The sequence below is a fragment of the Anopheles coustani genome, chromosome 2 (assembly GCF_943734705.1).
Source record: "Anopheles coustani chromosome 2, idAnoCousDA_361_x.2, whole genome shotgun sequence".
In the NCBI taxonomy this organism is placed as follows: Eukaryota; Metazoa; Arthropoda; class Insecta; order Diptera; family Culicidae; genus Anopheles; species Anopheles coustani.
In genome coordinates, this window is record NC_071289.1 from 1567350 (window position 1) to 1589076 (window position 21727).

Below are 21727 nucleotides of genomic sequence, written 5' to 3' on the forward strand. Positions count from 1 at the left end.
GAACTTACCCGCATAAACGGTGAGACCAATAAAAGCTCAGCCACTGACTGTCAGTTGAAAACGACTGACACACAGTTGACGAATAGCTTTCAAGGTGGATGGTCGACGGTATCGGTACCTGAGGCTGGTTGGCATCTTTGTTTTAACTAATTTAGTTCACACATTTTTAATTGAACAATTTGAGAATAGTTTACCGTGCGAGTGAAAGGCAAGAAGAAAGTGTTGCAACTGCCGAGCGAAACTGGTGTGGAAGCAGTTGCGCGTGCCGTAAATTTATGATTTGTCCACGAGGGGGTAGCGAAAAACACAGGGCGACGAAAATCTTGCATAATTTTCTGCCCTTGCCTCCCAGCAGTGTGTAGTATTGTGTGCGCTATTCTTCGGGTTTTGGGAGGATCTAATTTTATCGCCCGTTCGTTGAAATGAAGAAAGAAAAGTGAACAAGGATTACTACTGCCTGTAATATCGAAACACGGGTGGGGGGAGGAAAAGGATTGGCAGAAGCATATTTGCAAGTTTTGTGGTGGTAAGTATTGATATTTCCTACCCTCCTCCAGGGCACTGTTTTTTCACCTTTCCTAGCCGAATTACTTTCATGCGCATTGCCTTGGAAATGGCTTTTCACTGAGTCATTGTTTTCAACAGCATAAGCAAATGGTGTGGGCAAAACAAATCACGAAATACTACCAGCCGCAGCTACCGCAGCAGCTCCGTTACCGAGATTCCAAGTGGAACCAAAATGGACGTCGAGAGTTGGCGAAAAAAAGTGCTGCGATGATGATAATTCCTCTTTGCGCAAACCGCAAGGCTCTTGAAAAGGCAGAGCATAAGACGATGAATCAGAGGAAGCAAACCGAATAGCGTCGGTAGTAGGAAATGTTTTTGTCTTTCGACATTTCCAGTTGATTCAATGTTGATATTTTTCTCTCTTCTCATTGAAATCCGGTCCGGTTAGTTTAGGTGTGATGGACGACGCTGACATACTATAAAAGAATATTGATTTTTGCCGTAGTCACTGGCAGTCGACATCAAATGATGAAAATCAATAACTATTTTCACCCTCTATCTTTTCCGTAGGATAAAGATGAATAATTAAAACATGCTAAGCAAATTAATCATACGTTAACACTGGTGTTCTGTTCCAGCCTTTACGTCATTGCTGTGGGAAATGGGTTATCGTGCAAATCTTGCTTCAGCTGATGAAATGCTGCGCGTTTGTGACGAATTGATGAAACATGTGGTTTTATCAGCAATGGCCCGAAACTGCAAATACCGTTGTCGAGCAACGAGTTCGTGGAGAGAAGAGTACTAGCACAAAACAACATCGTGATTGCATGTGTTGCAAAATCCATCCTTTCTTCCTGTACCAACCAATGCGAGACATTTTCACTGCTGAAATCAATGTACCGTAAACTGAACACACTGTTCATCACGACCATCATCGGTCGGTGGTATGCAAGTACGAAACGCGGACCACCATTCCATGGGGCCTCCGTGGCAATCGACCACGAATCGGAGAGCGATGGCTGTTGCAGGGTTTCCCCAAAGGTGGCCGTCCGCGAGAGTACAGCAAGGAAAAAAAACACACACCAACTTCCAATCGAACGCGCGGGCTAGCGGGGAGTGGATGAATTAATAATCCGCCGGTGCGCTTCTTCTCTTCCGGTGGCAGTGGCATGATTTGAAATTAGTGCACGCGCTTTTCATGTATATTCCGTTCCAAACGGGTCCCTCTCTCTTTCCCTCCCTCCCTCCTTCCCTGATGGGCGAAAGACGACGATTACCATCACCGCCGAAGGCTGGCTCTGTGCACGTTTAAGAAACACATTTCCAATTGCGTAACGTCTCCGTGGCCACGGCAATTTATGGCGGCGCACAATGCAATTATATTTCACGAGCCTTCATTCAGTTTTCGGCGGAGCAACCCGTGAGCCGCGTCAAAAAACATTGAAAATTGGGATTCGAAGAAAATCGTTTGCCTTCCGCTACGCTGTGCCCCACACGCGGTGGTAGACCCGGGCCTAAAAATGAAAGTTAACCTTTCCAGTGTTTTCCTTCACCGTGGAGCCGGGCATCCGAAACGACCAGTGCTGCTGCTGGGCTGTAGGATAGGGTTTGGTCATCATAACCGCTCTGTTGTTGGTTGGATAGTTGTTAGATGAATGTGTGCTCGAAAGCGCCGTGTGCGTGGAGGAAACAATCTTGTGCGCCTCCACGACGTCGGTCATATGTTTTTCAACATTGCAAACCAACCATTGCGAGTTTCGTTGGATTGGTCTGACCTAGTTAAAAGCGACCAGATACTTTAAGAGCAAACAAACCATCCCTAGAGAAGAGGAGCACAAGCAGGCCGTTTCCTACTACTTTCAAGTCCATCCCGCCAGGGCAACGCATCGCTCGATTCGATCTGAGACTCTCCGATTGGTACACAAAGAAAAAATCGTCACTACGATCTGTTTACATGTAGACATGACCAAAATAAACACTCTCCTATGATACCATCGTATGCAAGAGCATGATGATGCTCTTCTCTCATGCGCGAATCGGTGGAGATGGTTGAACTGCAATGTTATGCTCGAGAAAGATGATAAACACACCTATTAGTGATAGTAGAGTTTCGGACCAAAAGGCAAGGCGCTTTTCGCTATGTTATAGGCTAGTAGCAAATTGTGAAAAATTTTCCTAGTTTGAGCTGCTTTTCTAACTGACACTATGTTCTTTCTTTACTTTCAGGTTTTTCCATGGCCCTTAACATTTTATGACGGCCAACCAACTGATGTTTAGGTCCCACAAGCAGGAGTGAAATTTCTTAAAAAAAGTGAAATTAACTTATGCGTTTATTGCAGGTTTTTCGATAGTGCTGTGTGATTGAATTTGTAGCTGCTGGAAAACAAAACTATTCAGTGACGAAGTGGGTGGGGCTTTGGTGATTGCTATGTGTTACGAGTTGCTATAAATCGAAAGCTGTATATCTGGAGTGAATGTAAAACACACAGCGCTTTTACCTCCCAGGAGAGTAGTTTGTGATCCACCGTGTTCGTTCGTCAAATCGATTCATATGACTACCGAAATCAGGTGAATACAAAAAAAGAGCGCATGGTGAATCGAAGCGGGCAGCAGCAGCAGCAGCAAACAGAGAAACCAGCCTAGCGAAGGTTACTTTTGATTTTCGGCTGCCACAGCGACGCGCTTGCCTAGGGTAAGTACGGCTTGCTTTGGTTTTTCCTATGGGGAAGAATTTACGGTAACGTGCCTTTATCAAATAACGTGGTCTAGTAGTCGTTTGTAGAAATTTCCAACCGCACTTTTTTGCTTCACGACGATGATCAGGAAACAAACGGTCTTGCAGCATAGCTTGCCGAAGATGGGCAAACAGCTGAGACGCAGTAAAGTAACGCCACCGTTTAACTGCGTCTTCCAACCGCCCCCACCAATGGCAGCGACTTTGATTCAGACACACGACCGTGTGTGCCCTACTACCTTTTGAGCCAACTGCATACGGCGCGCTGTGCGCTTCGAGGTTACTTATACACGAAACACCGACAGTCGATGGCGCGCGCGCATGCACACCACGGGGAAGAAATATGCGCAATCATCTCTTGACGGACGTGCGCGGCTCTACAGCAGCTGCTAGTGGGAAGGGGGCCGCAGCCGTAGAGGTCTTACCACTACCCTCTGGCCATGTGCCTATGTGAGGCACAATAAAACATGCAGGCGGGAACGGTCCGGAAAGATTGGCGAAGTCGTTGAATCGAAGCAAATTTGCCTCACGATGGAGCAATGGGGCCGGCTAGCTGACTGGTTGGTGGGTCGGTTGGTAGCATGCTGGGAGATTAAACGGATTTTTTGGTTCCCTCCATCCAAAGTGTTCATAATGCAACTACATGAAGGCCGTAATCATTCGCCGTATGGTTGCGATATGGAGAGATATTTGCCGAGCGAAAAATACACGCTATTGGTTACACGGAGCGCGTGAAACCGTGCTCGAAATGAACGCGAAACGGGTATGCCACGGGCACAACAACGCCCTGGCAAAAGGTGGCAGAGCTGCTTGAAATGCGGGTGGAATGTCCTGAAGAATTCAATGTCACAACGGTTTCACGGAAACGCAAATCAGCCAAGGCGTGCCACGACAATGTGTGGCGTACAACGGTGCGTGGTTTATTTCACCCGCCAGCACCCAAAGAGACAATAAGACGACGCACAAACGCGAACTGCGCGAACTCCTCGCAGTTGGCCGCCTGATGTTCGCCGGTGCGCAATAATATGTAACTGTATTTTACGTAAAAGCATAATACGCCGTGTCACACGGGTTTATTGCTAGCGGTGGCAGCTCTCGCCTCTTTCGGTCGTTGCCTGCGGCGTGTGTTACTTCGTACGTCGGCCACTTAGCTGTGAATGATCGTTTGGCGATCTCCGCGCCTATGCTAATCGCTGCGACCGTTGGTCGTCGACTTCTTTGGAATCGGGAAGGTCACAACTATCGAGTTGGTTGAATGGGATGTCGTCCAAAGTAGGCATCGAGAGCGATGTGTCTCTGAAGATGTAAATCAGGAAGAAGGTGGTCGTTTCTGAAGGTAGCACACCACTACCTAGTAGAAAAAAAGACGTGTCTTATTGCGTTTCGCATCGGAAACTAGTTTATTTTTTGGTACACTTTTACTCCCCTCCCCTGCGGTCGAGCTATCGTGTCCGCGTGACCCTTAACGCGATCAACGAATGCAAAACTCCATCGACCATGAATTCAAGAACCTTCGTCGACTTCTTGCTGTGGCATACTTTTACGAAGACCAGCGAGCCCCACCACCAATGCGAACCATTGGCCAATGGGGGTAGGTTTTTGTTCGTGGGTAATGAGATCGATGACACACAGTTGGATCGAAGGGCATCGTTTTGTGAATGAGATTTTTACAAAATTATTTCCCCTTGGAAAAAGAAAGTAAATTATAAACGAAGTGTTTCTCTTTTTGACGGAAGTTTGTATATTTTAAAAGTTTAACATGTTTTGAAATTGAACCTACCATACATTGTTCTGTAGGTAGGTTTTGCTGTAAATGCATGTCCGTCAAACTCCTCCAGATGACCCACTGTGGATGACCTCAACGAGGCAAGTCCAACCGTATGGCCAGTATGGCGGGTCCAGTTCTCTATCCAACGACTGTGACCTTCTGGATACAACTGTAAAACAAACCCTCCTTCTGTGAGTGAACCCCCAATCATACTTGCAGGCCAGGCCACCGTCCCTAAAATGTCGTGTTTTACATTTTTGCTGTATGACTTTTCACCTTGGCTTTCTTGGAGAAGCCAACACCACCACCGCTATGAGGATTCCTTTTTTTCTCATGGCATAATTTCTCAACAGTTTGCTTGGCTTGGCGTTAAAAGTTGTGTTTTTTGGCGGTGGCGGTAGTAAGGTATCTGCTCTCTCCTCCGTATCGTTGCTGCCGGTCATCATCCATCTCATTACAACACAACAACGGGTAAAGAAGGCCGCATCGCGCACATGGCGTTCCGTCGTAGTAGGGCGCACTTCAATTGTAGACGATTAAGGGCGGTTAGGCTGGTTTTTTTTTTCGTTTCATCAAAACATACTGCAGCCGCTAACCGACTTCTCGAGAAGAAGGGTTAAGGGTTTCTTGAAAGGGGAGAAGAAGCAATCATCACTTGGCGCAGTAGTCGCACTCACGTAACCGGATAGCACTCATGGTGGGTGCTGGTGGTGGTATTCGCGGTTTGGATGGCAAAGAAACAATAAGAAGCAATGTGCCGCACGGGGCGCGTGTTGAATTAATAAATTACCCTTGTTCCAACTGGCAGTTTGTGCACATCAAGCGCAACCAGCTGTGAGCCCGTCGTCTACCGTCGCCGCAACCTGTGGTCCAACGTGTGCCTTGTGCTGCGAATGAAAAAGACGCCGTCAACCATGGCTAGGAGAACCAGCTAGAAAGATGAAGAAGACTCACCTGGCTGAACCTGCTGCCGAACGACGACGACGACGACGACTCTTCAAAGCTTCAAAACGATGTTACCCAAAGTTATGAGATCAACCATGCACAACCTACTGCGATCGTTTCCTTTCGGGTGCTCCGTTTCTGCGCACGTTATGCTTTTGTGAATTTCGTTGCTTTCTTCCAACTTCAGGTCATCGCTTTTTTGGACACATTGTTCTACAGGAGAACGAGGGATTACCTAGCATTGCGGAAGTACATAGTGCAGTGCAGAGGAGAAGAAGTGTCTTTGCTTGCGTCTTCCGCTGTTGTTGAAGATGGTAAAACAAGAAAGCTCTTTCACTCCCTCCGAGCGATCGCGCACTCTTCAGCCAACGCCAATTGTAAATATAAACGCGTTGTGCTTCGTTTAATGGGTACGGTGATCGTGGGAGAGGGAAGGGAGGGGAAGTAGGAACACCGTGAACCGTCTGATCGAGAGGTTCGCGTCTCGCGTCTGGGAAATAAAGAAGCACCAACCACCACCATCGAGGGAGAAGAAGCTGCGCGTGTTGTTGAAAGCACTTCTCGTGGCCGCAAACGAACGACTCGAAGACTCTGTGTTGTCAGCCCGTCCGGTAACAAGATCGCCTGAGAAGTGTGCAAATATAAAACAAAGATAATGCCGGGGAGAGATGCGGCGTGATGTGCCGATGGGGGGGCCCTGTTTTTCTCAAAGGAACTTTAGACGTCGACCCACTGACGCTGGTGCTGGAACAACTATACATACTTACTCATTTTCTGGTGCGACTTCCTTAACCTACTGTTGGCTTATTCTACTTTCATCTTTTCGGTGTGAGTGTGTTACGATTTCCCACTGGAGATTGAAGCATGATAAGCCAGTTCAAAATCCAAGCGAATTGTATTAGTCGTGTTTTACGGTTTAATTTCACCTCAAATTGCTCATTGTGATTCAAATGTAATGATTTAAAAAGAATAGTAGATTCGTTTTCCTCTTGCCAACGAAAAAAGAAGGACCATTCCAATCCAGCCAACCACTATTGCAATGAGCCGGTACGACGTTATTTCATTGATTTAATAATTCTCTGTGGTATAATAATAAACTCAAGGTCATGCCCAGGAAGCTTATACATCTCGCAACCGTACCTACCGGGAAACTTCTAAAGCTAGTGACACTTTTTCTTGCTCGCTGGCAAAAGGATATTGATCAAACGGATGGGAGGATTCAGAATTTTGAGTTACCCGCCAATCCGCCTGCATGGCATATGGCCCCGGCGTTGGTTGTTGACCGAAGTTGCCTTTTTCCAACTCCACCGGCGCATCCAAGGACACACCGGGTGGGGGTTGGTGAATCAGAAAATTTGTGGTCATATTATTTTAAGACGCATCCAACGAAGACTCAAGTTCGGCTTCGTAACTTGCAACCAGCAGCAAGCATCTTCTTCACTTTGTTATTCCTTTCCCGATGTCTTCCCAGGTTTGCGCTAGTCCGGTTCACGGTGCGGCAATCGTTCGTTGTTTCGCCAAGCGGTTTCATAAAACTCTTATCCATCCATTTTTTTTCTCGCTTCGCACAACAACGTAAGCCATTTTCTTCCATTTATCCCCAACCAAAAATAGTAATTAATGCATCAGTTAATGATTGCCGAATGCGCTTTGGCTTAGTTTTCGTATCTACGAATTTTATTTGTGTCTTGCAGTCGTCCATCGCGGAAGGTATAAATTCTAATCGGACTTTTCTAACGCCACTGCCGGCTATCATTATCGGTTGGTTACCTGTTATCTGGTTTTGTGGCTGAGAAAAGCGACCCTTATTTGAAGTACTCTCAATGGTTAGAAAAAACCGTGCTTGTGTATGTAGTTCGAGCCGTGTTAGCGAATGTTCGACTGGTGGTTAGTTCTACTAGTTCACTCCAAACACCTTCATGGTGTTTTTAAAGAAAAATTGATTTGTATAAAATGCAGACCACATCGGATCGAGTCGATATATATCGTTAGGTTTGTGGCGCAAACCTCGAACGTGCACGACGGTGCCGTAGCGCTGACCTTCAATCTGCTAATCGATGGAGGGGACATTTGCTGTCGTGGAGAGATAACAAACAGCAATTGCTGTTATGGGTTGTTTTTTTAGAACATAAAATTGTGAAAGGTGGTCCGAATAATTGCGTGTGCATCAGACATGATTGCATGCTTCACTCTGTCCCGTTTTCTGCTGCCCTTGTTTTCCTTCGCTCTCGCAACCTTTCACACGGAGATGATGATCCATTTAGTATCGATTATGCATTTTCTTTTTTTAGTATAAATAGCTTTTTCTGTCTCTCATCCCTTCGCAAGAGGGAAGTCGCTAATTCACTCGTCGTCTTTGGTGTGTTAGTCCGCGCGCTTCGTCGGTACGACGAGTGCATAGTAGTGCCTAAGCCCTAAAGAGTCTCACCACCACCAAGAGCGCCACGAGCATTTACGGTGGTCTCTTTAGAAACTCCAAGCACTAGGGGTTGTGCCGTTCCCCCCACTTTGTATGCATAAGGGAAATGAGAGGTATGTTATGTTTTCTTATGCTGCGCCAACCTATCCCCAGTTTGTTGTGTTTGCTGGGCCAATGCTTAACTCCGGTTGGCCTCTTGCTCTTACGTAACGTCGATCGCTAGACGCGTTTCACTTCTCAAAAAATTGATTAGATTCGTCGATTTTCGTCATAACCAATCTTCTCTTTTCTTTTCTCTTTGTGGTGGTGCAACGGACCGAATCTAAGTGCATGCATAAATTATGGTATTTACTCGATCAATCGCCTTAAAACGCTAAACGTTGTACAAACACAATTTTGGGGAGAAGGATTTGAAATTGTTCAGTTTACATTGTTTCCGTGTGACTCTTAGTCATTTATCCGTTTCGATTCTCTTTGCAGATGGGTGACGTTGATCCAGAAACCCTTCTAGAATGGCTGTCGATGGGCCAGGGGGACGAGCGGGACATGCAGCTGATTGCTCTCGAGCAGCTCTGCATGTTGCTGCTAATGTCGGACAATGTAGATAGATGTTTTGAAAGGTAAGTTTCTAGTCAAATTACAACCTGGTCAAACGTTTGATCACGTGTTTTCTTTCCCAGTTGTCCACCGAGAACGTTCCTTCCGGCGTTGTGTAAAATATTTTTGGATGAGCTGGCCCCAGAAAACGTACTGGAGGTGACGGCACGAGCAATCACCTACTATCTGGACGTTTCCTCCGAGTGCACCCGTCGCATCGTCGCCATCGATGGCGCCATCCGGGCCATCTGCAACCGGCTCGAGGTGGCCGACCTGGAGAGCCGTACTAGTCGTGATCTGGCCGAGCAGTGCATCAAGGTGCTCGAGCTGATCTGCACCCGGGAAGCGGGTGCCGTCTTCGAGGGCGGCGGTCTCAACTGCGTGCTCTCGTTCATCCGCGACAGCGGCTCGCAGATTCACAAGGACACACTCCACTCGGCGATGGCCGTAGTGTCGCGCCTGTGCACAAAGGTTGAGCCGCAAGGTGCGAACGTGCAGACCTGCGTGGAGAGTCTCAGTACGCTCCTGCAGCATGAGGACCCCCTGGTGGCTGACGGGGCACTAAAGTGCTTCGCATCAGTCGCCGACCGTTTCACGCGCAAAGGCGTCGATCCGGCACCGTTGGCCGAGTACGGACTGGTGGCGGAGCTGTTGAATCGGTTAGGCAATGCTGCCGGAGGGCCACAGATCTCGTCTGGCGGCGCCACCACTACCACGAGCTCCTCGAATGCGTCGGCAGCCGGGAACAACTCACAGCAGCAGCCGCAGCCATCGGAGTCATCGCCCTCGACGGCGCAACTGTCTTCGTCGGCGCCAAAGTCGGCCCAGGGAGCGATGGAAGCCGGACGATCGAGCCAGTCGATCGCCACCACCATATCGCTCCTGTCGACCTTGTGCCGCGGCTCGCCCTCTATCACGCACGATCTACTCCGCTCTAACCTGCCCGAGGCGATGGAGCGGGCCTTCAAGGGAGACGAGCGGTGCGTGCTGGACTGTATGCGATTGTCTGACCTGATTCTGTTGCTTCTGTTCGAGGGCCGGCAGGCGCTGGGGCGCGTCGGGTGCACCCAAGGTCAGCTGGCGCCGCGTGTGAAGCGGGCCGACTCGAGCACCGAGCGAACCCATCGCCAGCTGATCGATTGCATTCGCAGCAAGGACACCGAGGCCTTGATCGAGTCGATCGAGTCGGGTGGGATCGATGTAAACTGCATGGACGACGTCGGACAAACGCTCCTCAACTGGGCGTCGGCATTCGGTACGCTCGAGATGGTCGAGTTTCTGTGTGATAAGGGCGCCGACGTAAACAAGGGTCAGCGCAGCTCGTCTCTGCACTACGCGGCCTGCTTCGGGCGGCCCGGCATTGCCAAGGTGCTGCTGAAGCATGGTGCCAATCCGGATCTGCGCGATGAGGATGGCAAGACGCCACTCGATAAGGCCCGCGAGCGTCCGGACGAAGGCCACCGGGAGGTGGCTTCCATTTTGCAGTCCCCTGGGGAATGGATGACGGCGGCGACGCGGTCTGACGTCAAGAGCGGTGACAGCGTGCCGGGCGAAGGCGAAGGAGAGCCACGCGGCGATCCGGAGATGGCACCGGTGTATTTGAAGTTTTTCCTCCCCACGTTCTGCAAGACTTTCCAGAGCACGATGCTTGCCAGTGTGCGTCGATCAAGCTTAGGTAAGTTAGCCTCGGAGACAACCATTTGTAACAGCAGAACTAATGTGTGCTCTTCTTTTTGATGTAGGACTCATTAAGAAAATGATTCAGTATGTTCAGCCGGATGTCCTTTCCAAGCTCTGTTCTGCCGAAGGACTGCAAAGCTACGAGCAAAGCCTCGGAACGCTGCTAGTCGAAGTCATCGCAAGTGTACTGGACAACGAGGTATGGAGCAGCGCCGTGTTACTTTACTTTGCTATGCATTTTCTTCCTTTCCATACATATGCCGCAGACTAAATTGCAACCTTTCGGTAAAAAACGGCGTGGTAAAATCCGATCAGTGTCAGGTTCTTCTCGTGCCCATCTCGTGCAGTTGATTTTGTCCCACTACGGTACTAAAATACGTTGAATACTTTCAATTTGTTGGCTTCCACAGATAAGCTACAGCTGGCCGCAGCTGGTCGCCCAACCGTCTCCTCCAACTATCTTAACTGTCCCCCGAAATAGTAGTACTAGCAATAATCTCCTAACCAAGCATAGCTGCGCGGAAAGGTTGAGCAAGTTTGTGCAGGCCAAGAAGCAGCAGCAGCAGCAGCGACGCAATTCTAGCAGCTATATAATACCACCTCCACCGCCACTGTTACCGCTAAGGCCCCCACCACCTCAGGCGACCGCGAACTACGACGGCTGCTGCAGCGCCCGGGAAGAGGAAGAATCGGGACGGATTGGTTCGAAGAAAAGCAATAACAGTAATAGTAGCACCAATCCTCGCAATCGCATCCAAAGCAATTGGTCCGATCTTAGTATAGCGGTAATCACGATGGAAAAGCCTCCCTCCGTAACAGGGGGGAGTGCATTATATCTTTTCAGAGTTCTCTTCTCTTTTAACTCCACTAGTTATCCACCCTTTGGGCCGCTCATGACCAATTAACTATAGTTGAATTTGAACTTCCTCGTAATATTTGCTGCTTTCTAGCGCAGTATCATGTGTTGAATAATCACTGATATGTATCATAATGTGAAACATTCGAAGATGTCTGCATTCTCAAAAGTCCGCTCTATCAAAACCACCGACTTTTTCACATTTCTTTTTGGCCTGTCAAATATTGGACTCATCCGGATGATTATGATGCACGGTTATGCTTTGGCCGCAGATATCCATTTCGTTGACTATCGCCAGTGTACATTTATTGATAACACAACATTCCCATCACTATCTTTCTCCTGCTCTTCCCGTTTTGTTTGCCATTAATTAGCCGGACACATATCGAATCATAAGAACAAATTCTGGCATGTGAATAAATGAGCGAGAATGAAGCTTATAACTGGATCGTATCTCTTGCTTTAGTTTTGAATCAAAATTAAACGCTAAACAACTGCCCAATTGGCAATGTTTGGATCAAAACACAAAAGGTCTACGTTTGAAAATTTCCCCTGTTTCCTGTATCGACCGGTTCCGTGTTGTTGCTTAGCAACTGATGAGAACGAGCTTTACATAATATGTGGAACGATCGTTCACTCGGTTCGATCGGTTAATCGTGACCAGTTGCTTTATGATCCTGCGATGATCGGTAAAAGAAATTCACTGTTATTGCTTTTATTCTCTCCAGTAACGAAACAACAAATACCCGAACAGCTTACGAGGCTGAGGCTTTTTATCACCGCCTTCTCACATTCCGTATTTTTTCATGCGCGTCGTATGCATGTCGATGTTAATGCGTGCGTGTGATTTTTAATGTGACGCATAACAGTGTTAACACAAACAACGAAATGTTCCATCTAGTAGCAAACTAATCTTCCTTATCGTTCGACACGTTTGTTTTCGTTTCTTTAGGATGACGAAGATGGTCATTTGGTGGTACTTACAATCATCGAAGAGCTTATGTCTAAGACGCAGAACGATTTCCTCGATCATTTCGCCCGGCTGGGCGTGTTCTCAAAAGTGCACGCACTGATGGGAGAACCAAGCTTCGCCGATGGCAACGACAATAATGATGTGATTAAATCATCCTCCGACGAAACGAAACCCCCGGTGGCGGCAGCAGCAGTGGAAGTGACCACCGCCGGACAGGGCAGTAGTAGCGGCGGAGGTGCTGGGGTAACTTTGACCACCACCGCCACTCCATCGTCCGCCGCAGCTCCGACGGTAGCGGTGGAGGACGCTAAAGAGATTCTGCACGGTAAAGCTTACCATTGGCGCGACTGGAGCATTTGCCGGGGCCGCGACTGTCTGTATGTGTGGTCCGATTCGGCCGCGCTGGAACTTTCGAATGGGTCCAATGGTTGGTTCCGGTTCATTCTGGATGGCAAACTGGCTACAATGTACTCGAGTGGCAGTCCGGAAAATGGAAGCGATAGCTCGGGTAAGTGTTGTGTGTGCAAAGAAGGCGATAGAAGAAATATGGAACGAGCTGTTCTCTTAACAACGCCAATGCCTTAGGAATTTAAAAAATTTAAACCGAATGAACGTTGCTACTTTTCAAACGTTTTATCAAGCATGGACTTTTCAGCCCAACTAAATTACTAATTTAACTAATTTTACAACCTGCTTCAGTTCAAAGAAACGTTTCTTAACAACCTTCTCGCAAATATGTTTTTATTTTTACGCCAAGCTTGTTTGGCAGTTTGGCATATTTGGGATAAAACCAAATGAAACGCACGCTTTCTCGACGCTTTCTAATGGAAAATAATCCTTAAAACATTGTTCTACGAACGTAACTCTCCTTTCGAAATCGTGCTTATAATGCCCGATGTTTTATGTTTGTTTTAGGCAAGGAAAAACCCGTCGATCCCAACATGTCCAGTGAAGGTGAGAAATTGGAATTTTTGCGTCTATTTAAATTGTCGATAGATTCTGTGTTGAGATTGAATGTGAAGTTTGATTTGGTTTGTTAGATAGTCCATGGATTGGTTGAAATGTAACGTGTGTATTAGAAGAGAACAGCCCTTTCAGAGGAGCACGGTGTTGACTGTCGCCCATTTATATCGGTTTGCTCTAATATATTGCCCTCTTTCTTTTATCAGAGAATCGCGGGGAGTTCCTAGAAAAACTCCAGCGAGCGCGTGCAGCGGTTCGACAGGGCAGTGTCTCTCAACCGATTCTGTCGTCCCCGAGCCTTGCCCGGATAGCTGTAGGCAATTGGGTGTTGCAGAGCCAGAAGGAGCATCAGTTACATATCAACAATTCCGAGGGCCATCAGGTAACCATCCTGCAGGATGAGCTTCCCGGGTTTATCTTCGAAAGCAACCGCGGTACAAAGCACACTTTCACGGCGGAAACAACGTTGGGACCAGACTTTGCGGCCGGATGGATCAACACGAAGAAGAAGAAACTGCGCTGCAAGATCGAGGCACAAAAGTATCAAGTAAGTTTTGGCTGTACTCGATCTTCTTTGAACGACCTTTTGCTTAGAAATGAGTTTGGTTGTTTTAGGTGAAGAATTTGGCACGTGACCTGTACAACCGATACTTCAAGGCAGCTCAGGCCGTTCCGCGTGGTGCCGTGGCAAAGTTGTCGAAAATAGTCCATCAAATCGAGATCGCTCTCGAAGAGCAACAATCCATCCCAAAGACAACGCTAAATGTACGGTCTTCGCAGCAGCAGCTGCCGGGAGCTGGTAGCGCCAGCTGGCAGGAGAAGCTGTACAACGCGCTAACCGAGCTGGTGCACCTGTTGAACGAAGATGGCGTCATAAGTGCGTACGAGATGCACAGCTCGGGGCTGGTACAAGCGCTGGTAGCGGTTCTTTCGCGCAACTACTGGGATTTGGGCATCAATCGCAACAAGGCCAACAAGTACCACAAGCAGCGGCTATCGATATTCAAAAAGTGTATGTACGGTGCGGATGCAAAGAGTGGCAAAAATACCGCGTCGATACTCGTACAAAAGCTGGTCGCGGTGCTCGAAAGCATCGAGAAGCTCCCCATCTATATCTACGACTCGCCGGGTGGAAGCTATGGTCTGCAAATACTCACCAAGCGGCTCAGCTTCCGACTCGAACGGGCGGCCTGTGAGCAGACACTTTTCGACCGTACCGGCCGTAACCTTAAGATGGAACCACTGGCTACGGTAGGCCACCTGAACAAGTACCTGCTGAAGATGGTCGCCAAGCAGTGGTACGACATGGAGCGCTCGTCTTTCCTGTACCTACGCAAGCTGAAAGACGCAAAGCCTGGTACGGTGCAGTTCCAGCATCAGCAGGATTTTGACGAAAACGGCATCATCTACTTCATTGGCACGAATGGCAAAACCTCGGAGTGGGTTAATCCGGCCCAATACGGACTGGTCACGGTGACCAGTAGCGAGGGGAAGCAGTTGCCGTACGGCAAGCTGGAAGACATCCTCTCCCGGGATAGTGTCAGCGTGAACTGCCACACAAAGGATAACAAGAAATCATGGTTCGCAATCGACCTGGGAATGCACATCATCCCGACAGCGTACACTCTACGGCATGCGCGCGGTTACGGCCGTTCGGCACTCCGTAACTGGATGTTCCAGCTGTCGAAGGACGGAGTCAACTGGGTAACGGTGCTGACGCACACGGATGATAAAAGTCTGGCCGAACCGGGCAGCACTTGCACCTGGCCGCTCGATTGCCCTTCGGATGGGGATGGGCAAGGCTTCCGGCACGTTCGCATTCATCAGAACGGACGGAATGCGTCCGGCCAGACGCACTACCTCAGTCTGAGTGGATTTGAAATTTACGGCAAGGTTCTGTCGGTCTGCGAGGACATGGGAAAGACGGCAGCCAAAGAGAACGAGGCGAAGATACGCAAAGAACGGCGCCAGATCCGGTCGCAGCTAAAGTACATCACCGACGGTGCCCGAGTGGTTCGTGGCGTCGATTGGCATTGGGATGACCAGGACGGCAATCCGCCCGGTGAGGGAACGGTAACGGGCGAAATTCACAACGGTTGGATCGATGTCAAGTGGGACCATGGTATGCGTAACTCGTACCGCATGGGAGCGGAAGGAAAGTACGATCTGAAGCTGAACATCGATGGTTTTCTGGGTGTCTCATACGACCTGCACAACAGTACGTCCGCCACGGTCGTTGCTTCCGGCAACAATCAACTCTCCTCTTCGAATACAACGAATCACCATCAGAGTGAAGGCGGTGCTGGCGGTGGTGGTTCTTCTAGCAAAAAGAAACTGTACGATAAATCCTTGAACGTCCTCACGAGCCGCAAGTCAAGCTCGACCCCTAGTCTCCCGGAAGCCACGACCGAGAACCGTTCATCCGTCGCGTCCACCGAGCAGGCAACGTCGGCCGACAACCTGTCCTGGAAGCAAGCGGTCGAAGTGATTACCGAGAACGTGCTCTCGTCCGCTCGCTCCGACTTGGCCACCGTTGGAAGCGGTGGCAGCAGCAACGATCTTTCATCGTCCGTACTGGCCGCTTCCACGGGCACGCAAAACAACAACAACAATCTAGGTGGAGGTGGCCAGAACAGCAGTCAGGAGGAATCGGTCATCGTTCACCTGTCGTTTAACGAGCGCGGAAACAATCTCGTCCCCGATCTATCGCAGATCAACTGCAGTACCTCGATGCTGCTCTCCGATCTGGCTACGATCACGGAGAACCTAACCCTGTCGGAGGCAGGCGCGGATGCGAAACAATCCGAATCGGCGGCCAACGCCGAAGGCACCAGTGGCGGACAACAGCAATCATTCGTTAGCAATATTGGCGGCAGTGGATGCGTTTCGGTGCTGGGAATGGGTGGATCCTCTTCATCCTCCTCTTCGTCGTCATCGTCCACCGAGGAGAACAACAAGACGAACAACATCAACGAAACGAACAACAAGATCAACCTTAACAGCAGCGTTGTGTCGGCGGGAGGCAGTAGCAGTGTGGCCGGTGGAAAGAGTGGCCAATCGTCATCCTCCTCCTATCTGCAGTCGAAACTGGACGTACTGGATAAGATGCGCGAGGGTGTGGATATGTTGCGCAACTCCACCAACGAATTTCTTTCCGCCGAATACTTGGCCCAATCGAATTTACTCTCGTCGGTGAAGATCGCTCTCCCTTCGGTGCAACCTAATGCAACTTCTTCGACCGGGGGAGGCGGCGCGGTTACGGCATCCTCCGGCACGCCGGGTGGAACCACTATCTTCGTGGCAAACACAAGCACAAGCACAAGCACCAGCCAGCAGCCGGGCGGTGCTGAGGTGCAGACACCTTCCGAGAAGTTTAACAACACGGCAAATGCAGCTGCGTCCAGCGTTAGTGGAGCGAATGCGTTCAAAAAGTTCTTTAACGAAGCGAAAACGTCGGTTGAAGTGGCGGAGAGTCGTGATGTGACGAACAATTTAAAGAACAACATCGTCGTGGTTGGCACGGAAGGATCTTCTTCTTCGTTTTCGAGCGACAATCCCACGACCGGTAGTTTGGTTGCGTCGGGCATCGATGGAATAAATGTGGTCCCGGTGTTGGTTGGCTCGTCGTCCAACCCGATGAGTGTCAGTGTGCCGAATCTGACCAGCAGCAATCAACAGCATCACCATCACGGACACCACCACCATCACCACCAGAGTCAGCATCATCCGGAAAGTTCGACACTTTCGAACGACAGTCAACAAGGACCACCGCCAGGTTTGCTGGAAACGTTCGCCGCAATCGCCCGTCGCCGTACGTCCGGAAGCGGGGTGACAAGCACTCTAAACGCGACGTCAAACAACGTTTCCTCGACCAACAACAATTCATCTTCGGCATCCTCGTCTTCATCATCGCAGCAGGCTTCGTCGACCGTCGCTCCGATTAACAATCAGTTAATAAGTGCAGCGGGAGGAACGGCTGCGGGTGTGGTCACTAGTGGGGGGCTGCAGAATAACACCAGTTTCTTCGCCCGTGGACCCAACTCCGTCACGAGCTTGGTGAAGCTGGCCCTGTCCAGCAATTTCCACAGCGGCCTACTAAGTACCGCCCAAAGTTATCCGAGCTTGAGCAGTTCATCTTCGATGGTAAATAATAACGGCTCGGGTGCGGGCGCCAACGGCGGCGGCGGCGGCGGTGGCAATGGAGGAGGAAATAATAACAATGCAAACAACGTGGGATCGGCCGGCGGTGGTGGTGGTCAGGTGAATCCACTTAACCCCGCGCTCACGATGAGCCTTACGTCCACCTCGAGCGACAGCGAACAGGTTTCATTGGAGGACTTCTTGGAGCAGTGCCGGGCGCCGACCCTGCTGGGCGACCTGGAGGACGACGAGGACATGGAGGATGAGAACGATGACGATGAAAACGAGGACGAATACGAAGAGGTGGGCAACACGCTGCTTCAGGTGATGGTTTCGCGCAACCTGCTCTCCTTCATGGACGAGGAAACGCTCGAGAATCGGCTGGCCGCGGCCGGCAAGCGTAAATCGTGGGACGATGAGTTTGTGCTGAAGCGCCAGTTCTCGGCGCTCATTCCCGCGTTCGACCCACGTCCCGGGCGGACAAATGTCAACCAAACGAGTGATATCGAGGTACCTGCGCCGGGAAGCAGTCAAAAACCGACGGCGTCCATCGCCGACTCCTCGGAACCATCGTCGTCTGGAATCGCGGGAGGGCCCTCAGATCAAGGTTGCCACACAGGAGGAGGAGGAGGGAACACACTCCCACAGCCTTCTCTCTCGCTCGTTCTGCGTGGACCGAACATTAATGGCGTAAGCGACGTGGAGGTGGAATTGACCCATTCCGATTGGACGATTTTCCGAGCCGTGCAGGAGCTGATGCTTCAGACGAGCATGCCGAAGCAGGACAAGTTCCGCAAAATCTGGCAACCGACGTACACCATCATCTACCGTGAGGCCAGCCCCGGATCGTCGTCGTCGCTGGGGGGAAAGGAAGATTTTAGCAGTGGCGGCGAAGAAGGTCGAGCGACACCGATTATCTCTCTCTTTTCGCAGCGAAGCCACGGGTCGACTCTCTCGCCCAGCTCCCCGATTCCAGAGACGACGTCCATGTCGGGTGCGGTCGGTGGAGCAAGTGTAACCGCGTCGGGTATGACGAGCGTTCAGCATTGTTCGGTTGAGGACGTTCTTCAGTTGCTTTCGCAGCTGAATAGCATCAACCAATCGCTATCTTCCGCACCGACCAACAACGACAAGAACCTAATCCCGGATGTGGAGTCAAACTACCTAAACCCGGAGGTGTTTATGAGCAAGAAGATCACTAACAAACTGCAGCAGCAAATCCAGGATCCGTTGGTTCTCTCAAGCGGAAGTCTGCCGAAGTGGTGCGAAGAGTACAACCAGAGCTGTCCCTTCCTATTCCCGTTCGAAACGCGCCAGCTGTACTTTAGCTGCACGGCGTTCGGTGCCTCACGGAGCATCGTTTGGTTGCAGTCGCAGCGCGATGTCAGCATGGAACGGCAGCGTGCCCCGGGCCTGAGTCCACGCCATGCCGATCAGCATGAATTCCGCGTCGGTCGTCTGAAGCACGAGCGCGTCAAGGTGCCGCGAGGAGAGAAACTCCTGGACTGGGCCCAGCAGGTCATGAAGGTGCACTGCAACCGGAAGTCGGTGCTCGAGGTTGAGTTTGTCGGTGAGGAAGGTACCGGACTGGGGCCTACGCTCGAGTTTTACGCACTGGTGGCTGCCGAGTTGCAGCGCAGCGATCTCGGCATGTGGCTGTGTGACGACGAAGAGCCGAAGCTGATCGAGGACGAGATTGATCTGGGCGAGGGAAGCAAACCGGTCGGATACTACGTGCGCCGCTCGACGGGTCTCTTCCCAGCGCCGCTACCCCAGGACGCCGAGATCTGTGAGTTCGTGTCGAACTACTTCTGGTTCCTGGGAGTGTTCCTGGCGAAGGTGCTCCAAGACAATCGACTGGTGGATTTGCCGCTTTCGAATAGCTTTTTGCAGCTGCTCTGCCACAGCCGCTCGATTGCTCGCGGATCGTCGTCGGTGCGTGAGCTGACCGGTGGCAAAACAGGTGGTGGACCGGCGGGAGGCTGTGAAGACATCATGGTGTCGTCGATCATGTCGGAGGAGAGTGATCGCGATCGTGATATGCTGGTCGATTCCTATCAATCCAAGATGGCCGCCAGTGACGGAGCCTGGTACGATGGTATCCTGTCGCAGGAGAACCTCCAAGAGATCGACCCGATTCGCTACGAGTTCCTCAAGGAGCTGCAGGAGCTGGTTCAGCAGAAGCAAAACATCGAGCAAAACGACATGCTCAGCTCGGAGGAAAAGTTACAGCAGATAAGCGAGTTGAAACTTAACACAAAAACCGGTTGCGTGGCGCTGGAGGACCTTGCGCTCACCTTCACCTACCTGCCGAGCTCGAAGAACTACGGCTACGTGTCGTCCGATCTCATCCCCAATGGCTCGAACATCGACGTGACGATAAACAACGTGGAAGAGTACTGCAATCTCACGATCGCGTTCTGTCTGCAGGAAGGTATAGCCAAACAGCTGGCCGCCTTCCACCGTGGCTTCTGCGAGGTGTTCTCGCTGAACAAGCTGGCCGCATTTACGCCGGACGAGATCCGTAAGATGCTGTGCGGCGAGCAGAATCCCGAGTGGACCCGTGAGGACATTATGACGTACACGGAACCGAAGCTTGGTTATACCAAGGAAAGGTAAGTACCAAAAAACGACTTACGGCTTACGTTACGCTTCGTAGCATTTTACTCAAAAACCCGCCTTTTCCCTCGACAGCCCCGGTTTCCTACGGTTTGTCAACGTACTCATGGGAATGAATGGATCGGAACGGAAAGCCTTTCTCCAATTCACCACCGGCTGCAGCAGTCTACCACCGGGCGGGCTCGCCAATCTGCATCCCCGGCTGACGGTGGTGCGAAAGGTGGACGCGGGCGAGGGTTCCTATCCCTCGGTGAACACGTGTGTGCATTATCTCAAGCTGCCGGACTACCCGAACGAGCAGATACTTCGCGACCGGCTGCTGACTGCTACCAAGGAGAAAGGGTTCCACTTGAACTAAATCAAACTGTTACTGTTAAATGTGTTGTTTAAAATGTATGAAATGAACTGAAAAATTCGAGGAAACGAGAGAGGAGGCCGATGGTGTGTGTGTGTGTGTGTAAGAGGATAGAGCTGCCAGCAATGTGGAGCCATTTCCCCTCCATCGGGGGGAGGCTTAGGTTAGCTGAATAATAATGTCAAGTATTTGGTTATGCTAAAGAGTAAGGGACCGCCAGGCGGGGGGAGAGGAGTTAACATTTGTCCGGTAGTAGTAGCCGAGAGAGCTGAGATATAAAGATAAGTATCCAAACCAGATTATAGATGAAATATAACACTGCAACTTTCACAACTCCTCCTCCCTTTCGCAGAATAAAGAAGTTTAAAAACAAAAAACGCTGATGCTCTTGCACACTCCTCTTGCAGCAACACTCGTTTTTTTGCGATATGAATGATGCATCGAACTTAAAAGATGATTATGTACACGTTAAAGTCTCCACCTTAAAATTACGGAGCGCCCGAAGAATTTATGTGAACAGATATAAAGTTCTTTGAAAAAAAAACAAATACAGAACAATAAGCTTTTGTAGAACATGATGGAAAACTCGTTTTAAATGAATGATTACCGTTGCCCATTTAGACCACCCGGCACATAATATGGAACGAGCGAGTGAAACGATCCTTCACATTGGTGCTGAAAAAATGATCATATGGCGAGTGGATGGATGCTTGCAAACTAACTCTTTGTTTTATTCGTGATTGACCTCTTCGACGCAAGATGGATAACTGAAACAGCTTAACCATTTAGATTAGATAGAATAAATGATAACGATGAACAGAAAATCACAAAAAGAGGAAACATTAGAAGCTGAGTGTGTGCAACTGTGTGTGTTTGGTGTGCGGAATATGATGAAAAGGATTCTACTAACCAGCTCAAGAGTTGTGTTTTTCCACTTGGGAAACGAAAAAAAAAAACGTGTTGAGATTCAATCAGCAGCACTCTCACCTGAACTAAACAAAATTTGCACTTTTAGTTAGGTTTGATTGCAGACTCGTTTGTACAGAAACTACAAGAGGCACGATTTGGATTCAATTTGTAGAACAATTACACCACAAACCACACAATATATCTTTCACCACTCTACTCTGTATGACCGGAATTGACATTTTATCCACTCCACACTCCACAC

The 21727-nt window shown here is 49.8% G+C and overlaps 1 protein-coding gene across 2 annotated transcripts; it reads left to right on the plus strand.

The window, feature by feature from the left end:
• Window positions 1-108: 108 nt before the first annotated feature.
• LOC131266886 (E3 ubiquitin-protein ligase Ufd4) lies at window positions 109-21558 on the plus strand. 2 transcript variants are annotated; one of them, XM_058269567.1, is made up of 15 exons: window positions 109-526; window positions 2734-2784; window positions 2847-3199; window positions 8854-8993; window positions 9054-10645; window positions 10713-10849; window positions 12459-12699; window positions 12763-12987; window positions 13649-13989; window positions 14058-14200; window positions 14252-15638; window positions 15732-17571; window positions 17647-18111; window positions 18205-20197; window positions 20277-21558. In XM_058269567.1, the coding sequence occupies exons 4-15, from the start codon at window positions 8854-8856 to the stop codon at window positions 20557-20559; spliced, it is 8787 nt and encodes a 2928-aa protein (XP_058125550.1). In that variant the 5' UTR covers window positions 109-526; window positions 2734-2784; window positions 2847-3199; the 3' UTR covers window positions 20560-21558. The 2 variants fall into 2 exon arrangements, with proteins under 2 accessions (XP_058125550.1, XP_058125549.1); XM_058269566.1 differs by having other exon boundaries at window positions 12459-12987; window positions 14058-20197.
• The last annotated feature ends 169 nt before the right edge of the window (window positions 21559-21727 follow it).

What these genes read in the sequence shown, in the direction of transcription:
- LOC131266886 (XM_058269566.1), top strand. Translation starts at nt 8,854, where the DNA reads ATGGGTGACGTTGATCCAGAAACCCTTCTAGAATGGCTGTCGATGGGC. An exon ending in GTAGATAGATGTTTTGAAAG is followed by an intron (nt 8,994 to 9,053) that starts GTAAGTTTCTAG and finishes TTTCTTTCCCAG; the next exon opens with TTGTCCACCGAGAACGTTCC. An exon ending in CTTGGTTATACCAAGGAAAG is followed by an intron (nt 20,198 to 20,276) that starts GTAAGTACCAAA and finishes TTCCCTCGACAG; the next exon opens with CCCCGGTTTCCTACGGTTTG.